Source organism: Empidonax traillii, unplaced genomic scaffold (assembly GCF_003031625.1).
Source record: "Empidonax traillii isolate 1590-97213 ecotype Southwest subspecies unplaced genomic scaffold, ASM303162v1 scaffold700:size438121, whole genome shotgun sequence".
In the NCBI taxonomy this organism is placed as follows: Eukaryota; Metazoa; Chordata; class Aves; order Passeriformes; family Tyrannidae; genus Empidonax; species Empidonax traillii.
This window is the reverse complement of record NW_020955893.1, coordinates 255,178-273,630: the sequence shown is the minus strand read 5'-3', so window position 1 is coordinate 273,630 and position 18,453 is coordinate 255,178. Positions and strand designations below refer to the sequence as shown.

At 49.8% G+C, this 18,453-nt stretch overlaps 2 protein-coding genes across 3 annotated transcripts in view; both read right to left on the bottom strand.

Moving 5' to 3' along the window:
- Positions 1-584, bottom strand: part of LOC114065823 (protein argonaute-1) — a 22,817-nt gene extending 22,233 nt beyond the window's left edge. Inside the window, exon 1 of the mRNA XM_027900000.1 lies at positions 488-584. Coding sequence (XP_027755801.1) covers positions 488-512 — 25 coding nt within the window. The 5' untranslated portion in view covers positions 513-584. The remainder of the gene's footprint in view (positions 1-487) is intronic.
- A 1,146-nt stretch (positions 585-1,730) lies between these two features.
- Positions 1,731-18,290, bottom strand: AGO4 (argonaute RISC catalytic component 4). Of its 2 annotated transcripts, XM_027899997.1 has the most exons (19): positions 18,017-18,290; positions 17,089-17,489; positions 12,842-13,007; positions 12,046-12,166; positions 11,471-11,652; positions 10,936-11,072; positions 10,722-10,856; positions 10,470-10,557; positions 9,915-10,062; positions 9,711-9,830; positions 9,369-9,497; positions 9,107-9,240; positions 8,407-8,591; positions 7,978-8,137; positions 7,174-7,489; positions 6,750-6,884; positions 5,908-6,009; positions 5,494-5,693; positions 1,731-5,402 (listed from the first exon to the last, which is right to left on the bottom strand). In XM_027899997.1, the coding sequence occupies exons 4-19, from the start codon at positions 12,148-12,150 to the stop codon at positions 5,294-5,296; spliced, it is 2,385 nt and encodes a 794-aa protein (XP_027755798.1). In that variant the 5' UTR covers positions 12,151-12,166; positions 12,842-13,007; positions 17,089-17,489; positions 18,017-18,290; the 3' UTR covers positions 1,731-5,293. The 2 variants fall into 2 exon arrangements, with proteins under 2 accessions (XP_027755798.1, XP_027755797.1); XM_027899996.1 differs by lacking the exons at positions 17,089-17,489; positions 18,017-18,290 and adding an exon at positions 15,117-15,311.
- Between the last annotated feature and the right edge of the window lie 163 nt (positions 18,291-18,453).

The window sequence follows — 18,453 nt, the reverse complement described above, 5'->3', positions numbered from 1 at the left end:
TGGGGGCATGGATGGGGAGCTGGGGGGATGGATGGGGAGCTGGGGGCATGGATGGGGGGATGCTGCTGCTGCTTTGTGCCGAACAGGCCCCTTGCGCCCCGGGGACCCTGCGGCCGGACGTGCCCCCTGGGCCTGTCCTCCCTGCGGCGGGTGCTCTGCGGGCACGGACCCCTCCGTTGCCCGCCCCCGCCGCTCCCAGGGGGACGCGCCTGCCCCGGCTCCGACACAGCCCCCCGCACCGCCGCTGCTCAGACCCCGCCGCGTCCCCCGGCACCCCCGACCACCGGCATCGCCCCCCGCGACCCCGACGGTGCCCGGCATTGCTCCCCGCACGTCCCGATACCCCGCGATGGTCCCCGGCATCGCCCCCGCACGTCCCTCGCCCCCCGCCGCGGTCCCCGCCGCACGCCCGGCCCCGGTCCCACCGGCCCCATCCCCGGCCCCCGCCGCCCCCGCGGTGCGCAGCGCCCCGGCCCCCCGGCGGTACCTGCTCCCGAGGGTCCCGCTTCCATCCCATCCACGCGGGCGGCGCTCCGAGCCGGGGGCCGGGGCAGGGCCGAGCCGGGGCCGGGCAGGGCCGGGGCCGGTGCCGCAGCCGCCTCACGCCCCTCGCGCCGCGCGCACGCGCCGCCGCCGCCCGGCCCCGCGCGCAACAAAGGCGGCGCCCGCCGGCCCCGCCGCCATCTTGGGCAGCGGGAGGGGCGGGCGGGGGGCCCGGGCGGGGCCAGGGGGATGCCCCGCCGGGACTCACCGGGGATGCCCCCCCGGGACACACGGGGGATGCTGGGGAGCAGTTCTTGTGTTCGGCAGCTTTTGGGTCACTCCTGAAGTGCCCTGGGCCTCGCTGGGCAGGGATCCCCCGTGGCCCTGCTCCGAGGGCAGAGCATCCCTTTTCCATCCCTTTTCCATCTGCTTTCCACCCCTTTCCCACCACACTTACCAGACTCGGCCTCCCCAGTGAGCACAAACCCTGACCCTGTGCCCTGGCTTTGGTGACAGTCAGAAACCCCAGGAGCATCATTCCCATGCCATGCCCAAGGAGCCCAGGTGTGCGATCCCGGCTGGGCTGTTCCAGGGGAAGGAGGAAAAGCCACAGGGATTCAGTCAAAGTGTTCCCACCTTCTGCTGCACCCCCAGAACGTGAGCAAGGAGCTCCAGGTTCCTGGGCACTGATCTGTGAGATCTTTGCGTGACGTTTGGAAGAGCCCAGGACAAGCCACCTTTGGCTTCCCAGCTCCTCAGGTGTGCCTGAGCTGATCCACCTCAGTCCCACAGCCCCACCACCTGCCCTGCAGACAGAACCCACACCTGACACAGGAGGATGGGAGGTGCCGGGGATTTCAGATAATCCTGTCCCGCTATCAGTCACAGCTCCCACGCTCTGGCCTCCTCCAAAAGCTTTTCCTGTCCTTCCCGTGGTATTTTTAGTGCCGTGCAGATGTCTGAACAAACAAACCCTCACCTCACATACAGAAGGTGAAGCAGCGAACAGCTCTTGGATTTATTCATTGTGACTCTCCCGCGTAGAATCTCCTCTCCAGGCAGTTACAGTCCATTAACAAAAAAAATTTCTCTGTAGTTTCCCCAATATTATAAAAACAAGCCCATCCTGAACCCCTCCCCTGGGGTCTGCAACTTCAGCCTTCTTTAGGATCCCGGGAGATGCCACCCATATTTCTGTCACTTTCTAACTCCAAACGCATCAGAAATAGAGATGTTGTGGCAATGAGTTCCACAGGTGACACGTTGTGTACAAGTTTTAATTAAAAGTTAAATAATTTAAGACATTTGTTTACAGGCAACGGTATCAGTTGCTCACTCTGTACATTGCATTTATTGGACAGCAACAAGGAAAAACAGAACATTTGGCACAAGAATGCCAATTTTTTTTTTATTATTATTAATATTTTTGGACACATGAACACAAAATATCCCTGCAGGCTAAAAAAAAAAAAAAAATACATTGCAATTGTACACGACCAGCACGGGGCTGAGACCCCCAGGACAGTTTAGAAAGTACCTCGTATTGCTAGAGACATACATCCAGTCCAAAGTTAATAAAATACCATTTGAAACATTACAAGTCTAACAATATAGAAACCAAAAAATTACATCAGAAGTCAAACTGAACAAATGCAAACATTTTACATTGAAGTTGCAGCCTCTAGACATAGAAATATGAAAATGTCAATAGCAAGGTCTAAGAAAATCTGTAAGTGATATTTAGTGCAAGATCTTTCCTCCAGTGCAAAGGGAAAGGAACTTGCAGTGGATCAGGATGGGGATGGATCCAATGCCCTCTGGCCCTGCCTTCTGAAAATGAAAGCAGAGTCTCTCCCTCGCTATTGAGCAAGAAAACTCCTACAGCACATCCACAAAGGGGTCGGGGTCGGGGCTGTCGGACGCTGGCTCTGAACGAGGGGCCGAGCTGAGGGTGGGCACGGACACACCTGCCCGTCCGTGCCACCCCTGCTCCCTTGGGATGCAGCTCCAGCACCACCCTGCAGAACTCACAGCGGTGGAGATGGGCTAGCCAGGGATTGCCAGAGCTCGTTCAGAACTCAGCAGGGACAAAGCAAGCAGAACTGGGTGGAAAACAGGATTTCTGCCCCCTCCCCCCACTTTTTTTATAAATATTTTTTTATATTTTTTTTTAATATGTCAACCACTCCCTCCCCCAACTCTTTGAACTTTGCTACATTTAAAATCTTTCACACCACAGAGCTAAACAGTGGCCAACAGGCTTTATTTATAAAAAAAAAAAACAAAAACAAAAACAAAACAAACAAAACCAAAAAACAAAACACCCTAAACCTACAGCTACAGAATGCACATCTTCCCATTGATTGACACATGCAGAACGAGTCACTCAGGCCCACGGGGCTCACCCAGGTCCTCAAGTCCTCCAGACTTGGGCTCAGACCTGCCTAGGGCAGCACTGCTGTGACCTGGATCCTGAACTTCAGTGCCTTCCCCCTCAAACTCCAGCCCTGTGCCCGGGCTGGGCTCACACCAGCCCTGCTCAGGTGCTGGCCCAGGGCTCCACCTGGTCTGAGGTCAAATATCCAGTCACAGGCAAACCAAGGAGAGGGTCTCCCTTCCCTCAGTCTCAACCAGGAGTGCTTGGCACTGGACAACTAATTGGTGATAAAATGAATTCATTTTTTTATGCACCCTTATTAAACCAGCTCCATTCCTAGTGCACAAGCTCAAAACAGGGATCTTGGATCCTACCACCTCCAACAGGTGCTCAGGTGCTTTTCAAGGTGCCAAAGTTCTCTGTGTGTGTGTTGGGTCAGTCAGAGTTCACTCTAAAAAGGGGTTTTTTTGTCTTCTCCCTGAATGAGTACTGAGAAAAGCAGCGGTCAGTCTCCCACCCACATGTCCTGATTTTATTACACAAGTGAGGTATTCTTTAAAAAAAATAAAATAAAAAAAAAATCTTTCTGATTTTTTCAGTCTAAACCTGTCCCAGCACGTGCCATGGACAGGGTTCACTTCAGTCCCATTTTCAACAGAAATTAAAAGAGGTTAAACTTAATTTATGAGACGGACTACTGGCGAGGAGGTTACAAAACTGCTTGAAGAAGTTCAGTGTACTCTGGTACAACTGAAAACAACAGCATTTAGAAATGTAAACTTTCATTTATTTACAAGCTTAAAGACTGAAGGAAACAGCATTTTCTATTGCTGAAATTTGGGGGGGCTGGTTCCTAAGCTTTGGGACAGCAGACAACTTAGCAGCAAACCCCACAAGAGTATCAGAGACCACAGTGCAATCCTTGGGCTTCTCAAAGTCCTCCTCGGTTTAGGAATAAGCTTTAATCTGCACTAACTCAGGTTTACACTAGCACTAATTCAGGTTTACACTAAGAGGAGTCTAGTCTTAAATTACTATGTTCATGGATTCCAGCAACACCCGGGGAAACCAGGCCCCCGGTCTGGATTACAAGTTGCAGCTGAAAAAAGCCAAGCAGATTAAAAACCCTAATTTCTAGGCTGGGATAGAATCAGTATTCGAGACTCACATGGGTTCAACATGCTATGAATGCAGTTGTGTGGGCAACCCAAATTCCCAGGAAAAAAACAGTTCAAAATGCTGGTACAAGTCCTCAGGTTGCCTGTCACACAATACATTTCGACTGTACACATTGGCCTTTCCCACACAGAACACCCAGTTTCCAAGCTTATAAAAAATGTTGTAGACAGGACACCAACAGTGAATATAAAACAGTTAAAAATAATTCTTAAAAAAAGCATGGAAATGCGTCTTTTCTAATTAGTTTCAGAAACTGCCAAATTGTGTGTTCAGAAAACGACACGAGAATGTTGGTCAAACTCATGCACAATCCTCAGCTAGAAAATTACACTGTTGGGGGGGCTTAAAAAACAAAGATTTATTGCCAAAGTTAAACCTTCTATGAGAAAAAAGTTTTAAAATCACTTAGATTTATCAAACCACACAGCAGCATAAAGTGGGCACTTTTTGTAAAAGTTTGCAAAATACCTAAAAGCTAAATTTTTTTTTTTGTTGTTTTATCATTTTTAGAGGGGGGAAATGATGGTTCAGTACTTGTTACGATACCATGGCAGTATTATTTATAACCATTATCATTAAAATCTACTGACAGGCATCACTATTGGTTATATTACACATTCACAGAACAAGAACCACCTATTAACTCGCAGTATAGTGCAATTGCTTTGCAGCCCAAGTCTGCAGAGATTAAAAAGATAATTAGTAAAACTGACAAAAAACTGCAATACCTGTGAAAGTCATGTTTGTTAAAAGGCATTTACAGTAGTGAAGTCTAAAATCTCCATTAAAAAATCTATGGCCCCACACGACAGAAGGATTACAGCGAGCTGGATAAAACATTTTGCCATCACATCATACTCACGAAGCAGGGCACGGAGACAGGGCAGCAGTCACCGTCAGCTCATGGGATGAGGAGAACTGAAAAACCACAGCTAGCAAAAGATTCGATAGAAACCTTTCGTGCCAAGTCCTTGAAAAATTTCAGGATGATCAGCCTTTGCGCTTTGAGGTAAAAATTCAGTCCAATGCATCAGAAAAGACAAGTCTATGGATTTCTAGTACAGAAAACAATGAAACAAATGGCTCAATTGTGTTGGTGCATCAGACGTTGCAGTGAAGAACAGATTCAGTGCGACTGTCCGGAGCTGCTGGTAGTGGGCAGTCCGAAACCCCCCGGCCCTGGCGAGGGCAGGAGGCTTCCAAACACTTCAGGACTGCGTGGGTTGTTGCCTTGCCTCATCTTCCCAGGTGCTCTCAAGCGAAATACATGGTGTGCTGGGTGTCGTGGTGGATCTGCACGGCCTTGGCCAGCGCCTGCGGATCGCGGCCGTTGCTCTGCCCCGACACGTGGCTGCCCTCGGCGCTGCGAGCAGACACACACTGTGAGCAACCGGGGCAAGCAGCACAGCTCAGCTTCACCACCTGCCTACCAGGACGACGGGGCCATTCCTTACCTGTCATGATCCTTGTCCACGAGGTGGTACCTGGCCCGGAATGCCACCAGCCGGGCGTAGTAGGCGGGAGCGGGGATGGACACGGAGCGGGTGCAGCGCACGTAGGTGTGGCACAGCTGGTACGTGAGGAGCTGCAGCTCATCCGCCGTGAAACAGTTGTCATCCCACAGCACCTGGTAGTGGGAGGGCCGGCTGGTTCCCTGTGAAGAACAGGTGAGCACTCAGCTGCACAGCAAGGGCAGCAACAGAGGGGGTACCTGCGGGCTGCACCTTCCAGCAGGCACCGAGGAGTCAGTGCCAAGCGGGTACTGCTGCACTCTGAGTCTGCCAAGCTACCAACAGAAGTGACATTCCTCATGGGAACAACTACGAGGATTTAGTCCCACAGCCTGAGCACGGCAGAGCTGACATTACCTGAATTCCTGCATGGCTACAGAGGTAAAAGTCAAATTCAGAAGGATGTGTGATGGTGCTGTCCACAGTAGTGCCTGCTGGTACGTTGCCGCTCTTACCCACCTAGTGAGGAAAGTTTATTATTAGCCCATGCGTTTTTTGGAAGTGACCCAAAGCTACCTCCTAAGGTAGGTTCAACTGAAAGCTGCTGGAGAATTTACTGCTCAAAAAGGTGGAAAAATATTAAGGTTGTTTACATAGGAGGAATGAAAATGTTCTCTGCAAGTTCATTTTTAGAAACTTCACCAAATCCAGCTGGTGTGTCATCAGAGGAAAATAAAATCCTTGCCAGCACCATTAGAGCTGCAGAGTGGGATAAAGCCTACACGAGTAATTCAGGATCTGAAAACGCAGGTTTCTGAGATAAATTTATTTCATACCCTTGTTTGCCCTCACACCCCAGAGATCTGGGTTTTCAAGCAAAGCTGAGATCAAGAGCTTCCCTACAGAAGGTTCCTTAGCTGGCCTGTGGATTTGTGCCACAGGCACATCTTAAATACACCCAGAGACAGAACAGGAAACAGCTAGGTCAGCTCATAGTCAGGAATCCTGGACTATAAAAACCCAGGCTACAGCTCCAGGTACACAAATGCCACGATACAGAGCACACCTATTCCAAAAGGGGCTGGGAACAAGCTGTTCCATCCGATGCAGAGCAATAAAAAAGGGAGGAACTGGTTATTTTGGTAGAGAAAGCCTGTTACCAACCAGCTTTAGTGGGCAGGACAAATCTCCCCCCCACCGAACCAAACAATCCCACTTCTCCTGTGCCATCACCTCCCCCTCCTGGAGTGAGTACTTGCCCTTTCAGTTTTGTCAGCGCAGAACAGCCTGGTGTGATGCCTTTTCTGCACAACAATGTAGGTTATTCCTGGTCTGTAATCTTCCTCCAAACTAATGCAGGCCTTCCGGATCGCGATCAGCTCCGGCCAAGCTACCTACAAGTAGAAGATTTAAACATTAAATGATGAACTCAGGACACATAATATTAATTTTTTCCCGTGCACAAATGCCACGTCATAAGAAGCACGATCAGATAGGAAAACTGCACATTGTGCTTGCCCAGGAAAACTCAACGAAACTTCATTTTTCCAATAATTATCTCCAATAATAATTTTCCCACATATATGTATTTTTTTCCCCAGGACCAATCCCTTGTAATCCATATAAATATGTATTCAAGGGCAAATCCTTTTTCACAGGTAAGAAGAAACAATCAGACAATACCTGTTTCATCTGTCCTTCCGACACTCCCCCTCTGTAGTAAATGATCCTCGTGGGCTTGAAACGGGTGGATTTGTAGAACTGGATCAGCAGCTCCCGCACCATGTTGGTGAGGTCCTGGATGACCTCCTGGCTGTAGAGCAGCTCCTGGGAGGTCTCCTGGCGCGAGGTCTGCACGCGCACGGTGGCGCAGTAGCGGCTGGGGTGCCCGTCCATGCTGCCCACCACGGCCGCGATCGACGGCTTCTTGCCGTCCCCGGCCGGGGGGTGGGTCACGTCTGCTCCCAGGAAGATCACTGGCTGCTGGAACACCGAGGGCCTGTGGGGGAAGATTAGGGTTTATTAGTTGGAATCATGGAATCCCAGAATGGTTTGGGCTGGAAAGGACCTTAAACATCATTCCATTCCACTCCCTGCCTTGGGCAGGGACACCTTCCACTACACCAGGTTGCTCAGACCCCATCCAACCAGGCCTTGGACACTTCCAGGGATGGGGCAGCCACAGCTTCTCTGGGCACCCTGTGCCAGGGCCTCCCCACCCTCACAGGGAAGAATTTCTCCTATATACCTAACCTAAATTTGGTGAACTTGTTTTCCCATGCAGGGCTGGATGGCTCCGACTCCCCTTGCTGCAGGGCTGCCTGGGCAGACTGTGGATGCAGATGCATCCTCCTCTGTCCATTCCAGACTGTGGGCATTTCTAAAGCATGCTTTATTTTGAAAGGTATCATTTCAGCAAACGCAGCAAAAGGACACTATTTTGTTTGACAATCCAGACATCAAGCAGAGCTCTCAGCTGCATCTCACCTTTGATGAGGTACCAGCACATTGTTGATTCCTCCGAGCTTCGCGTTGATCTTCAGACACAGGTTGGACAGAGTTTGTGGTGAGGTTTTGACCACATTCTTTACCTGAACACACTGTGTGGCCATGCCTAGAAGAGTGTCTCCAACCCGCTTGACTTCAGCTGTGACAGAAAAAGAAGTCAGTGGTTCCAATTACCCCAAGAGGCAGGAGCTTCATTTGCTTGCTCTTGTTTTATTTTTTTTAAATGTTACTGTAATTCAGATCCTTGAAACTTCACTGAGAAAGGTTCAGTTTGCTCCTTGGAAATACACAAGTTCTCCAGTCAGATAAACCAGCTCCAAAACACCCTTTTAAAGGGAACACATTCCCTCCTTCCTGCTACCCACTTGCAGTACAACCCATTATCCCTCTACAGCCCCTTCCCCGTACCGTACACGGGTGTCTTCCCGGGCAGAATCACCACAATCAGCTGCAGGCCCACGTAAGTCAGCTTTAGGTGTTTGAACATGGGCTCCACACTGTCTGCACCCTGGGCGTACTTGCAGAAGCAGGGCTGGCCCTGGATGGGCATCCCGGCGTCCTTGGAGATCTTGCGCAGCTGGTCTGTGAAACTCCTGAAATAGAAATGGATTTGTCCTGGCCTTTCCACCACGGGTCACTTTGCCATCAGTTTGATCAACCAGGTTTAAGCTGCTCCTGCTATTTCACAGCAGTACAGTAATTATTTTTTAGAAATTCTATCCCCATCAGGAACTCACTAATACGACTCTAATCCTCTCTGAGAAAGTTCATCAGCTTCTGTAATTTTACAAGTCTTACAGAAACAGACATTTCAGTTGAACACCCTGAGGCAGATTCTTAAACTAGTACTGATGCTCTGGTAGATTTTTATTCATCCACTCAACTTATCTGAGCAATACTGCAACCACGATTTTTGCCAGTCAGTGGTTCACCCAAGCTCTATCTTTAGGATTCTGTAGAGTAATTTGAAAGACAGGAGAAAAATTGTGGTGTAAGTTGTTTTCACTATTAGATGCATTAAAATCGACTTAGACTGCACATCACCTTTCAGAAACATGAGAAAAATCAACCCTGAAATAGTGTCCTGAATAAATAGGAAAATACTTACTTTAGCAAGTCTTCCCTGCATTGTTTTTGAGGAGCAAAACAGGCAACAGCCCAAACTTTAATCTCAATGCCAGCATAGAACTGTTTCCCTCTCATGTCCCACACGCCTTGGTTTGGTGTGGCCACAGTCTTGTTCTAGGTAAAAACCAAAGGCAAATTAAAGTGCTGCTCTGTTTTGAGTGTAGCCCAACAGTGCTCACACAGAGGAAATTTCATGAGGAGATACATGAAACACTTCATGATTGCCAGACAGGGCAACTCACCCTGCCTCCATACTGCAGCATTGGGGCTGGCAGAACTCTGCCTGTCAGCTCTGTCATTTCATTATGGACAACAATTCCAAACTCCTTCAGATACGGATCAGGCCCACCAACCATACTGTTACTCTTCACCTGGGGACAAGAGAAGTATTGATGTCATGACATTAAAGCTTCAGGTGACTCTGCCCTCTTTGCTTTCTCTTTAAAATGATTTGTTTTAAACAAGACAGATTTTTTTTTTTTAACTTCTCTCTTGGTCACTGTGCTCATCATCACCTGCTCCAGTGCTCTGGAAGAGCCATGAGAAGTGAAAAACACAGACTGTGCAGCTGGAATAGCACTCACCAATCTGCTGATCTCCTCCTGCCTGTCTGGGGCAGACCTGGCTGTGGCTTTTATCATGGTCGAGGTCTGATTGTCCGTGAGCTTCTTGATGCACCTCTGGCCAGCCACGATGTTACACACCTGAATGGGAGAGCCAGAGGTGCTATGACACCACAGAACACATTTAACAGAGCGTACCCCACAGTGCAAGAGTCAGACCCTCACCTCCAGCGGCAAGTACGTGTGTTTCTGTTCCTGTCCCACTTGGAGACAGGGCAGGTGAGGGTATTTCAGCTGCAGACTGTACTTCTGCTTAAAATACTGAGCTACTGTGCACTCCATGGCCTGCCCGTTCTCCAGCTGCAGAGGGAACCTAGAAAGGGCATTTGTTCTGGTTAGACTTTGCAAGAATTTTTTAAAGGAAGAAAATGGTATGGAAAACCCATTCTGGACAAGAAACGTTGCAAACCTTTATTTTCCTTAGCTTCCTCATGAAAAGATTTTATAGACTATGGACTGAATTTCTCATATTTTAGCTGTTTTAAAAATTAGAACCTTTGATAACGCCATTCAAAAGCCAGCTCAATTTTCTTTGGGTTGAAGGAAATAAAGCAGTGATCAAAACCCACAATATTCCTCTACGCCATTAAGACTAAATATTCCTGTAAAGCCACATGGCTGCTTCACCATAGAATCATGTTTATTGCTGCATAAACAATATACCAAATATATTCAATAGGTTCAAGATTTTAAAAACTGCCAGGAATGCTTGACACATACGTCTGGTGACTGGCTGGTCGCCGGGTAACGTTGCAAACTCGGTATTTTCTCTTCATCTGGCCACAGTGGGTAACCTCTACTTTTAGACCTGAAAAGCCAACAGAAAATAAATTCAGGCACGGGAACCAACTTCGAGGAGGATGAAGGCACAAAGGAACAGCCCAGCTTCCCCAGTGCCTTGCCAATTTTCATTACAACATAATATGAGCAGGTTTCAGTATTTTGTTGCAGCATCTTTAGGGAAAGCCTTACCTCTGATTTCTTTGGTAAACTTGACACGCTGGGAATCTGTCAGGGGTTTGCTTTGTTCACTGATGTTCTGGATGTCCAAGACCTCACACATGAACTCAATGATAGGCTGGGCACGATAGAAAGCAGTGGCTGACACTAAGATAAGAAGAGAGGACAGTTAATGGAGAAGCAGAAAGAAGCCTGTTATGTGGGTGAGACAGACTCTCCTACACACCGTCGATGTTGAGCATCATGTTCCACATGGCAGGACGGACCGACTGGTGGAAACCGAACCAGACCTCCCTGCCCCCTCCCAGGGGGTGGTAATAACCTTCAGGGGGGGAGAAGAAGGAGCGACCCACAGGGGTGTACCTGAAAAAAAAAAAGAAAATTAACACTTGGGTAATTTCTTTCTGATACACCTTTTTACACTGACACCTGTAGCGTTTGAAACACATTTCTACACCATGTTAGAACCGTCAGAGCTCACTTACAGCAAGACCACAAAGCCTTTTCCAACTGTGCAGCTGGAAAGGCTACAGCAAATTCCCGTTAGAAACATGACCAGCAGGCACAAGGCCTGAGTTCAGATCACATTTCTCCATTCTAGTGCAAATTTGCGAGGCAGCATTGAATTACACAGCTGCATCCTCATCCCTTCTGCCACAGGGAAGTGTGACGGCAGCAGAGCAGCAGCAAGGAATAACTAACACAAATGTTAAGATGGATAGAGGATGAATCCCGTCAGGAAGGCCCCACAGGTAACCCACCTCATGGAGGGAAGGTGCCGTGTGATTACGTCCAGTGCCTGTACAGAATCTTCAGGAACTTCATTCAGGTGCCCTGCCAGAGCTTCCAGCAGCATCTGAAGGCTGACGACTGACACCCACTGAATGGAAACCTTAAATGTCTGGTCCTTCCCCTCTCCTGGAAGTGTCACCTCCATATCCACCTGCCATGGGCACAAGAGAATCAAGCACAAGCTTTGGTAATGGACTGCAGAGAGACACAGCACTCAGCAATGGTATGGTTTTCTCCTAGGTGTCCTTTGAATCTCTGTTTTTGATGATTAGTTTGTGTAATGACCTTAAAATATGACAATTGGTTTCCTCAGGACTTTGAAAGTTTATCATTTATTCATCTGAGAAACTGCACTGGGACATCTTTAAATTTAAATTTTAAGCAGTAATTAGTATGGTGACATCAAAGCTCTGGAGAACGGTGAGTCATTTTTTTAAGTCAGCCAGTTAACAGCAAGATGTTTTGTGAACCAAACAGTTCACAAAGAACACTTTCCAAATGATGCTATAACAGTATTCCCCCAGAAACTTAGAGTAACACTCACCCTGTCCCTGCCGATGGGTAAGGGGTGTGCCGTGTACATGTTCCGCTTCCCATCGTAGCCAGGCTGCCGATCCCCGAATATCTGCATCTTAAAGTGCCTCACCATCGTATCCACCACCTCCCTGCAGAGGGATTCAGCAAGTTAGGGGGAGGAACAGAAAATCCAGCCACGGTCTTACACAGTTTAAAATTCCTTTTTCACGTTTTCTTAAAGGTCTGGTAAAGAACAATGCACCAGGGCACCCCCAGGTCACACCAGGGCTGTAAATGTCACCTCCAGGTGGAGACACCCAAGTGTCACACACTGCACAGGTATCTGTATTGTCAGCAGAGCTACAGCTGAAACAGGCAGAGGAACCTGGACAGCTGTTCACACACAAGAGCAGACACAAGCACCTGCCTTGGGGTGGGTGGGAGCACTCCATGGGTTGGTTCCACTGACAAAGCATCCATGTGTGGACTCTAAAATCTACAAGCTGAATTCCCTCCCTGCAGCTGCTACACACATTTGTGTAACAGACTGTGGAACAATTATCAGGGACATTCACTTGTAGACTGTAAAATAAAACCAGCTTGAGTTCAACACTCAGTACATTTCCCAGAGCCTTCCAGATTACAGGCCAATTGCAACACATCTTCATAAAAACAAGGAGAACAGTACAGTTCACTGAAAAGCTGACCACAGAAGAGACAGGAACAGGCCTTTAGCAGATGGAGAATTCCAAGGGTGTAGTTTCCATACATTCAGGCATGTATTCCTAACTTCAATTAATAAATCTTTATTAAGCAACTCCTACCTGTTGACTCTTCGGGGGCGTTTCTCTGGTTTGATATCAACATCGTAGTGATAGACATCGATCTTGGGGATCTGCACCTGGAAGTGATTGGCCAGGAGGCGGATGGGTTTCCCAACAGTGCCCAGGCCTGGGCGGCGGGGCGGCTGGAAGAGGCTGGCTGGGGGCCCTGGGAAGTCAATAAACACGTGTGAGATGGGATGGCTCGCTCCGTGCACCTCTTTGGGTGACCTTCTGACAGGAAGAAATCTCCAGCAGCTTTCTGAGGCTGCAAACAGAGGTGTTCCAAGAGGCTCAGCCTTCCAGCTGCTTGGAACTTCCTGGGAAAAAATGTGTGCCCCAACACATGTACATTTGGATAAAAAGAGCTTCAGGAACAGCTCTAAGGAGGAAATTCTTAGAGGCCTGGAAATGTTACTCACACGCAAGCTGGTCACTAGGGAAACCTTTAGTAACCTTCCTCAAAGTGCTAAGATCTGAGATACCATGTTAACAAGATTAAACTGACTGTTTTTTTAAATCGATCACAGCCTCAGTTGACACCGCACATAAAGCAAATGGCATTGGTATATTTGCATGGGTTTGGCTATATCTGCCGGTGCTCAATGTGATTAAAGTCTCTTCCCTCTGGTGTAGAGTAGCAAAGGAAAGGAGAAAAAGTATCACAAGAACTCAGAAATAAACCAATCATAAAAATTAGGGCATATGTAGTATCGTGACCTGACAGCATCCAGGTAAGTCAAAGGCTCAGAGGTGAGATAAGGAGGGAAGAGAGGTAAGTAACTCCTCTCTGGATAAATTTCAACACAACCATAAACTGAACCCAGCACCAAATCCAAGGAGATTCCACACGGGATTTACAAGCCATCCACTGGTTACTGCATTACTTAATAAAAGTACCAATCTGAGGACACCAGGCCTGGAATATTTTGAAGCAGAAGGAACACGGAGCGTGTAAGCAGCTGGAACCCACTGCCAGATCAGTTCCCAAAGCCACAGTAGCAGGGGGGCTCCAGGGCCACAGACACCCCTCAGGACACATTCCGGGCTCTGCACCCTCCGTCCTGCAGCAGCTCACAGCAACACAGTCACACCACTTGTGGGCTACAGTTGGTGCTTAAAAAAACTACAGCTGTCTTGACAAGCGTGAATCATTGAGGGCAATCAAAGTTTGCTGTGCTTATTTGGATACGAGAGATGATCCATTAATCCCATGCTAATTAGTCTGAAGGAAGTGCAGGCACTGACCTCCTGCGAGAGATTAAATGACAACTATATTTACCTATTTTCCTCCCTCAGCATTGACAAGTTCTGCAAACAGGCACAGCAACGCTGCCCTCGGTGCTGACCAAAGGAGATAAATCTTACATCTCCTCCTTCCTAAAGTTATTTCCCAAAGGATTCCAGAGAAGTAGCTAAAAAGTGTTTTCCCTTTTGAAGCCAGGCTGCTCCGGCATCACAGGATTTTTATCTGATCAGCCTGACTAGGGTTGTGTGTGCTGCTCTATTTCAGTTTCTTCTACCCCACGACAGTTACATTCTAAGGACCTCAACTGAGTTGCTTCAGAACAGGAAGCAGTTTTCAAAACTGAAAGAGGATCTGCTTCTCCAGCTCTAAGTCAGGGAGGCCACGATACACCACCACACACATACAGCAGGCTCTGAGTCAGCCCTCGCTACCTCAAACTCTGGATTCTTCTGGAATTGCACCTCTGTGTCAAAAAACATTTCCTATCACACCAAAATTAACGCCGCTTCGATTAAACCAATCGTTTGAATGGGAAACTCAATAGGTCAGGTGTGCAGGCCACTGAGGGCAAGAAATATATCCTGCAGGCATTTGATGGAAGAATAATCTTGGAATAAGGCAAGAGTAGGAAAATACCACATGCAAAAACCCACCAAGTTTGTTAGAGAAATAAACAACCCTATTTTCAGACAGCATCACCTTAAACTCTCAGCAACGGCTCAATGTCAAATGTAAAACTTATCACCGCACAGGTTGTGGGCTGTGACAGCCCCGCCTGTCCCCGTCCCCTCGCTGTCCCGTTCACCTCGCCGAGGGCGAACCGAGTCCCCCGGCACCCCCGGGGCCGCGAGAGCACCGCGAACCCCCTGCGCAAAGTTTCGGACCCGCCGCGGCTCCTCCGCGGCGGCGGCTCCGAGCGGGGCCCGCTGTCACCGGGCAGCCCCTGCGGGCCCGCGGCCTCCGTCCCTCCCTTTCCCCGCTGCCACGGCCCGCCAGGCCGCGGCCCCGCGCTCCCCCCGCGGCTCTCACCGGGTCCCAGCGCCTCCATGGCGGCGGTGGCGGCGGCCTCGCTGCTCTCGCCGCCGGCCCCGCCGCCCGCCCCGGGCCCCGCCGCCGGCCCCGCCGCCGCCGCGTAGCGCTTGATCTCGGGAATATTGGCGGCGGGGTGAGCGCCCGGCGAGGACACGGGGGCGGCGGGGCGGGGGGCGGCGGCGGCCGAGGAGGTGGCCGAGGAGGAGGCAGCGGGGGCGCGGCGGGGAGCGCTCCCCGCGTTCCGCTTCCCCGAGCGGCGGCGCGAACAATCCCCGCGCGGCGCCCCCGCCGAGCCCGCGCGCGCCCCCGCCGCCGCCAGCACGCGCCCGGGCGCGCTCCCGGGGACGGGGGTGAGGGGGAGGAGGAGGAGGAGGAGGAGGAGGAAGAGGAAGATGAAGAAGAGGCCTCTCCGCGCTGCCCGGCGCCGCCGGCTCGCGCACGCGCCGCCCGCGGGAGCGCGCACGCCGCCCGCGCGGCCCCGCGGCCGCAACAGGTGACGGGTGTGAATCACGGAACCCCGGGATATTTGGGGGGGTCCTGCCAAGGCAGGGTCACCTGGAGCAGCTGGCACAGCAGCCGGGTGGGGTTGGGATGTCTCCAGGAGGGAGACTCCGCGCCCTCCCTGGGCACCTGTTCAGGGCTCTCCATCCTCCATGGAAAGAAGTTCTGCCTCATGTTGAGGACGTGTTTAAGTTTATGGCCACTGCTCATCGTCCTGTTGCTGGGCACCTCTGAAAAGGCTCTTTTCTCTTGTGCAGCAACACGATAAGGAGCAATGGCCACAAAATAAAACACAACAAGCTCCCACCTAAGCATGAGGCAGAACTCCTTTCCACGGAGGGTGGAACAGCTGTCCAGGGAGTCTCCCTCTCTGGAGACATCCCAAACCCACCTGGGTGCGCTCCTGTGCCACCTGCTGCGGGTGACCCTGCCTGGGATCCAGCTGCACCCCACAGCTCCTGGGGGTCACCTCCCCATGGCCCCCATTCTGGTCACTCCCCTTCAGCCCAGAGGATCCCCAGCCCCGTCGAGGCACAGACAATAAATGTGGCCTTTTTCAAAAGCCAACATCTATTTAAGTGCCCTTAAATAAAGGGGCTGGGGACTTGTGGCCTTTCTGAGCAGCTCGCGCTGTTTCAGGGAGCTGCTCCCTCGCACAGCCCCGGGTTCTGTTCAGCCAACAACCCTCTGCTGACTCACCAGGAGGTCAGAAGTCAAAACATTTTATAAATAATAAATGCCGAGTCCACTTTATTTGCCTTTTATAACCTGCAGGGTTGATGTTTTCCAAGTTGAAACATCAAAAACCTATTTTAAAATGAAATGAAATCTGAGACTCTCATAGAGATCCGGGATTCTCATATAATTCCCTGACAGCAGCTGATGAACACTTGAGGGAAACACCAGTTTTACAAGACCAGTAACAAACCCCATGGTGTCTGGCAACATTTCCATGCTATTATTCAGCACATCTATGTATAAAACACATGTATGTAGGGCTACACAAATAGCACTTAAAAAAACCCACCAAAGATACAATCTCCACCTCAAGAAATCTGCAATACAAAGGCTCAGTCCTGTAAGATGCTGAGTATGACAAGCAAAGCCTATACTTAAAGCATTATAAATGCAATTAACTTGATAAATATTCCATACATATTGAAACATCCTGACTGCCAGAGGGGTCAGAACCTCATGTCTACAAGTTAACCCACACCTATATTGAAAACAGCCACATTTCCAGGGGCAGGACTGGATTTGGGAATGACAGGCCATAGCTATGACAGGGTTTGTTCTGAATATTTGCTTCTAAACACCTCGCTTTTTACAAGTTGGGGAAGGAGTATGTTGTTTAATAAAAAACAGATTCATAAGCCAGTTTTTAAAATATTAATATCTTAATATGGTGCTTTATGCAGTGCTGGAAGTCTGTGGTTAGTTCAGAACCTCCTGAATGGCAAACACTTACCTGTTCCGCTGGCTCTGTGTGCCAGGTATGAGTAAGAACTCGGGAGCAGAAATTACCTAATAAGGCTTGTGGCCAATCTTTTTTGCCACCTTATTCTTGTCAGCTGACTCTGAACTATTCCTGACGCAGCAATGAGAGCACAGCTCTGAGGAGGTGTTTTTGTGCAGAGCCAGCATCTGTCCCCTGTTACTAAACACTAATTATTAAATTAATTACTGTAGCTCCTGCAGCAGCTACAGGAAAGCAGAATTGTGGTGGTTGTGGTGGGTTTCATGGACTTTTGATTTTCTCACTTCCTCCATTCTCAGGCTTGTTGGCTTCATGGGAACTGTTGTGGTAGATCAGTTCTTCTGCTCCTTGTCCCTCACAAAACTGTGGCTCTTCTGCTAAGGAGCAGAAAGCTGAAAGCTTAAGAAAAGAAGCCATCAAACAACTACACACTGAGACCAATGACTTATTAGAGGTAAAATTTGAATTCTCTGTATGCAGAGGGGTATAAACTATTGAGAAATTCTGGGGAGAAATTGAAAGGATTTACCCAAAAGGTTCGAGCCTTCATTAAACCCTTGATGGGGTTGGCCCAGAGTGCGGCTGTACAGAAACCAGTGGAAGACGGATATCTTGGATTCCATAAACAGGGCAGTGCCAGCACTTACAGCTGTGTGTATCTAATGTCCATGAGCACATGGCAGCCAGCAAGGCAACACCCAGTTACTTTTTAACCATGTGCATTGTCTTGAAGAAGTTTACAAAGCGGTCACTTAGAACCTGGGGGAGCTTCAGACAGAGGAGACCACCAAGGTCTGATGAAGGCCCTCAGAAGCCTTATAAGGGCTTGTTGGGAAACGTCACGAATGTGTAAGAGGAATGTGGGGAATGAAAACTGAATAATCATGTCATGCTAACGTATAAGGTGTAGTGAACATACCTCGGTGTGCACTTTGGTGAAATGATTCCCAGGGGACCCGTCGTGCTGCGACTGTGCAGGGCGTCGAGTTAAAAGGAATGCCTGGCTTCTGAAACTCACAAATTGAGCCTTAGAAGTTTAAGTGCCGCTTCTAGACAACAGAAGTAAAAGCAAAAAGGACACAGGCTCAGTTTAGCCCACGGACACGATGTGAAATTTGAAATGCTGCCACCCGTCCCCACGAGGGCGGGAACGGCCCTCACGGGCCCCGCGCAGGCACCGCCCCCGCCGCCAGGCGGCGCCAGAGAGCGCGGGAGGCGCCGCGCGAGCAACGATTGGCCCAGGTTGAGGGGCGGGGCTACGAGGGAAACCCGCCCAATGGCGCAGCGAGGGGAGGGGCTCCCGCCGCCGTTCTGCGCGGCCATTGGCTGTCCCGGGTAAGGGGCGGGGCCAAGGCA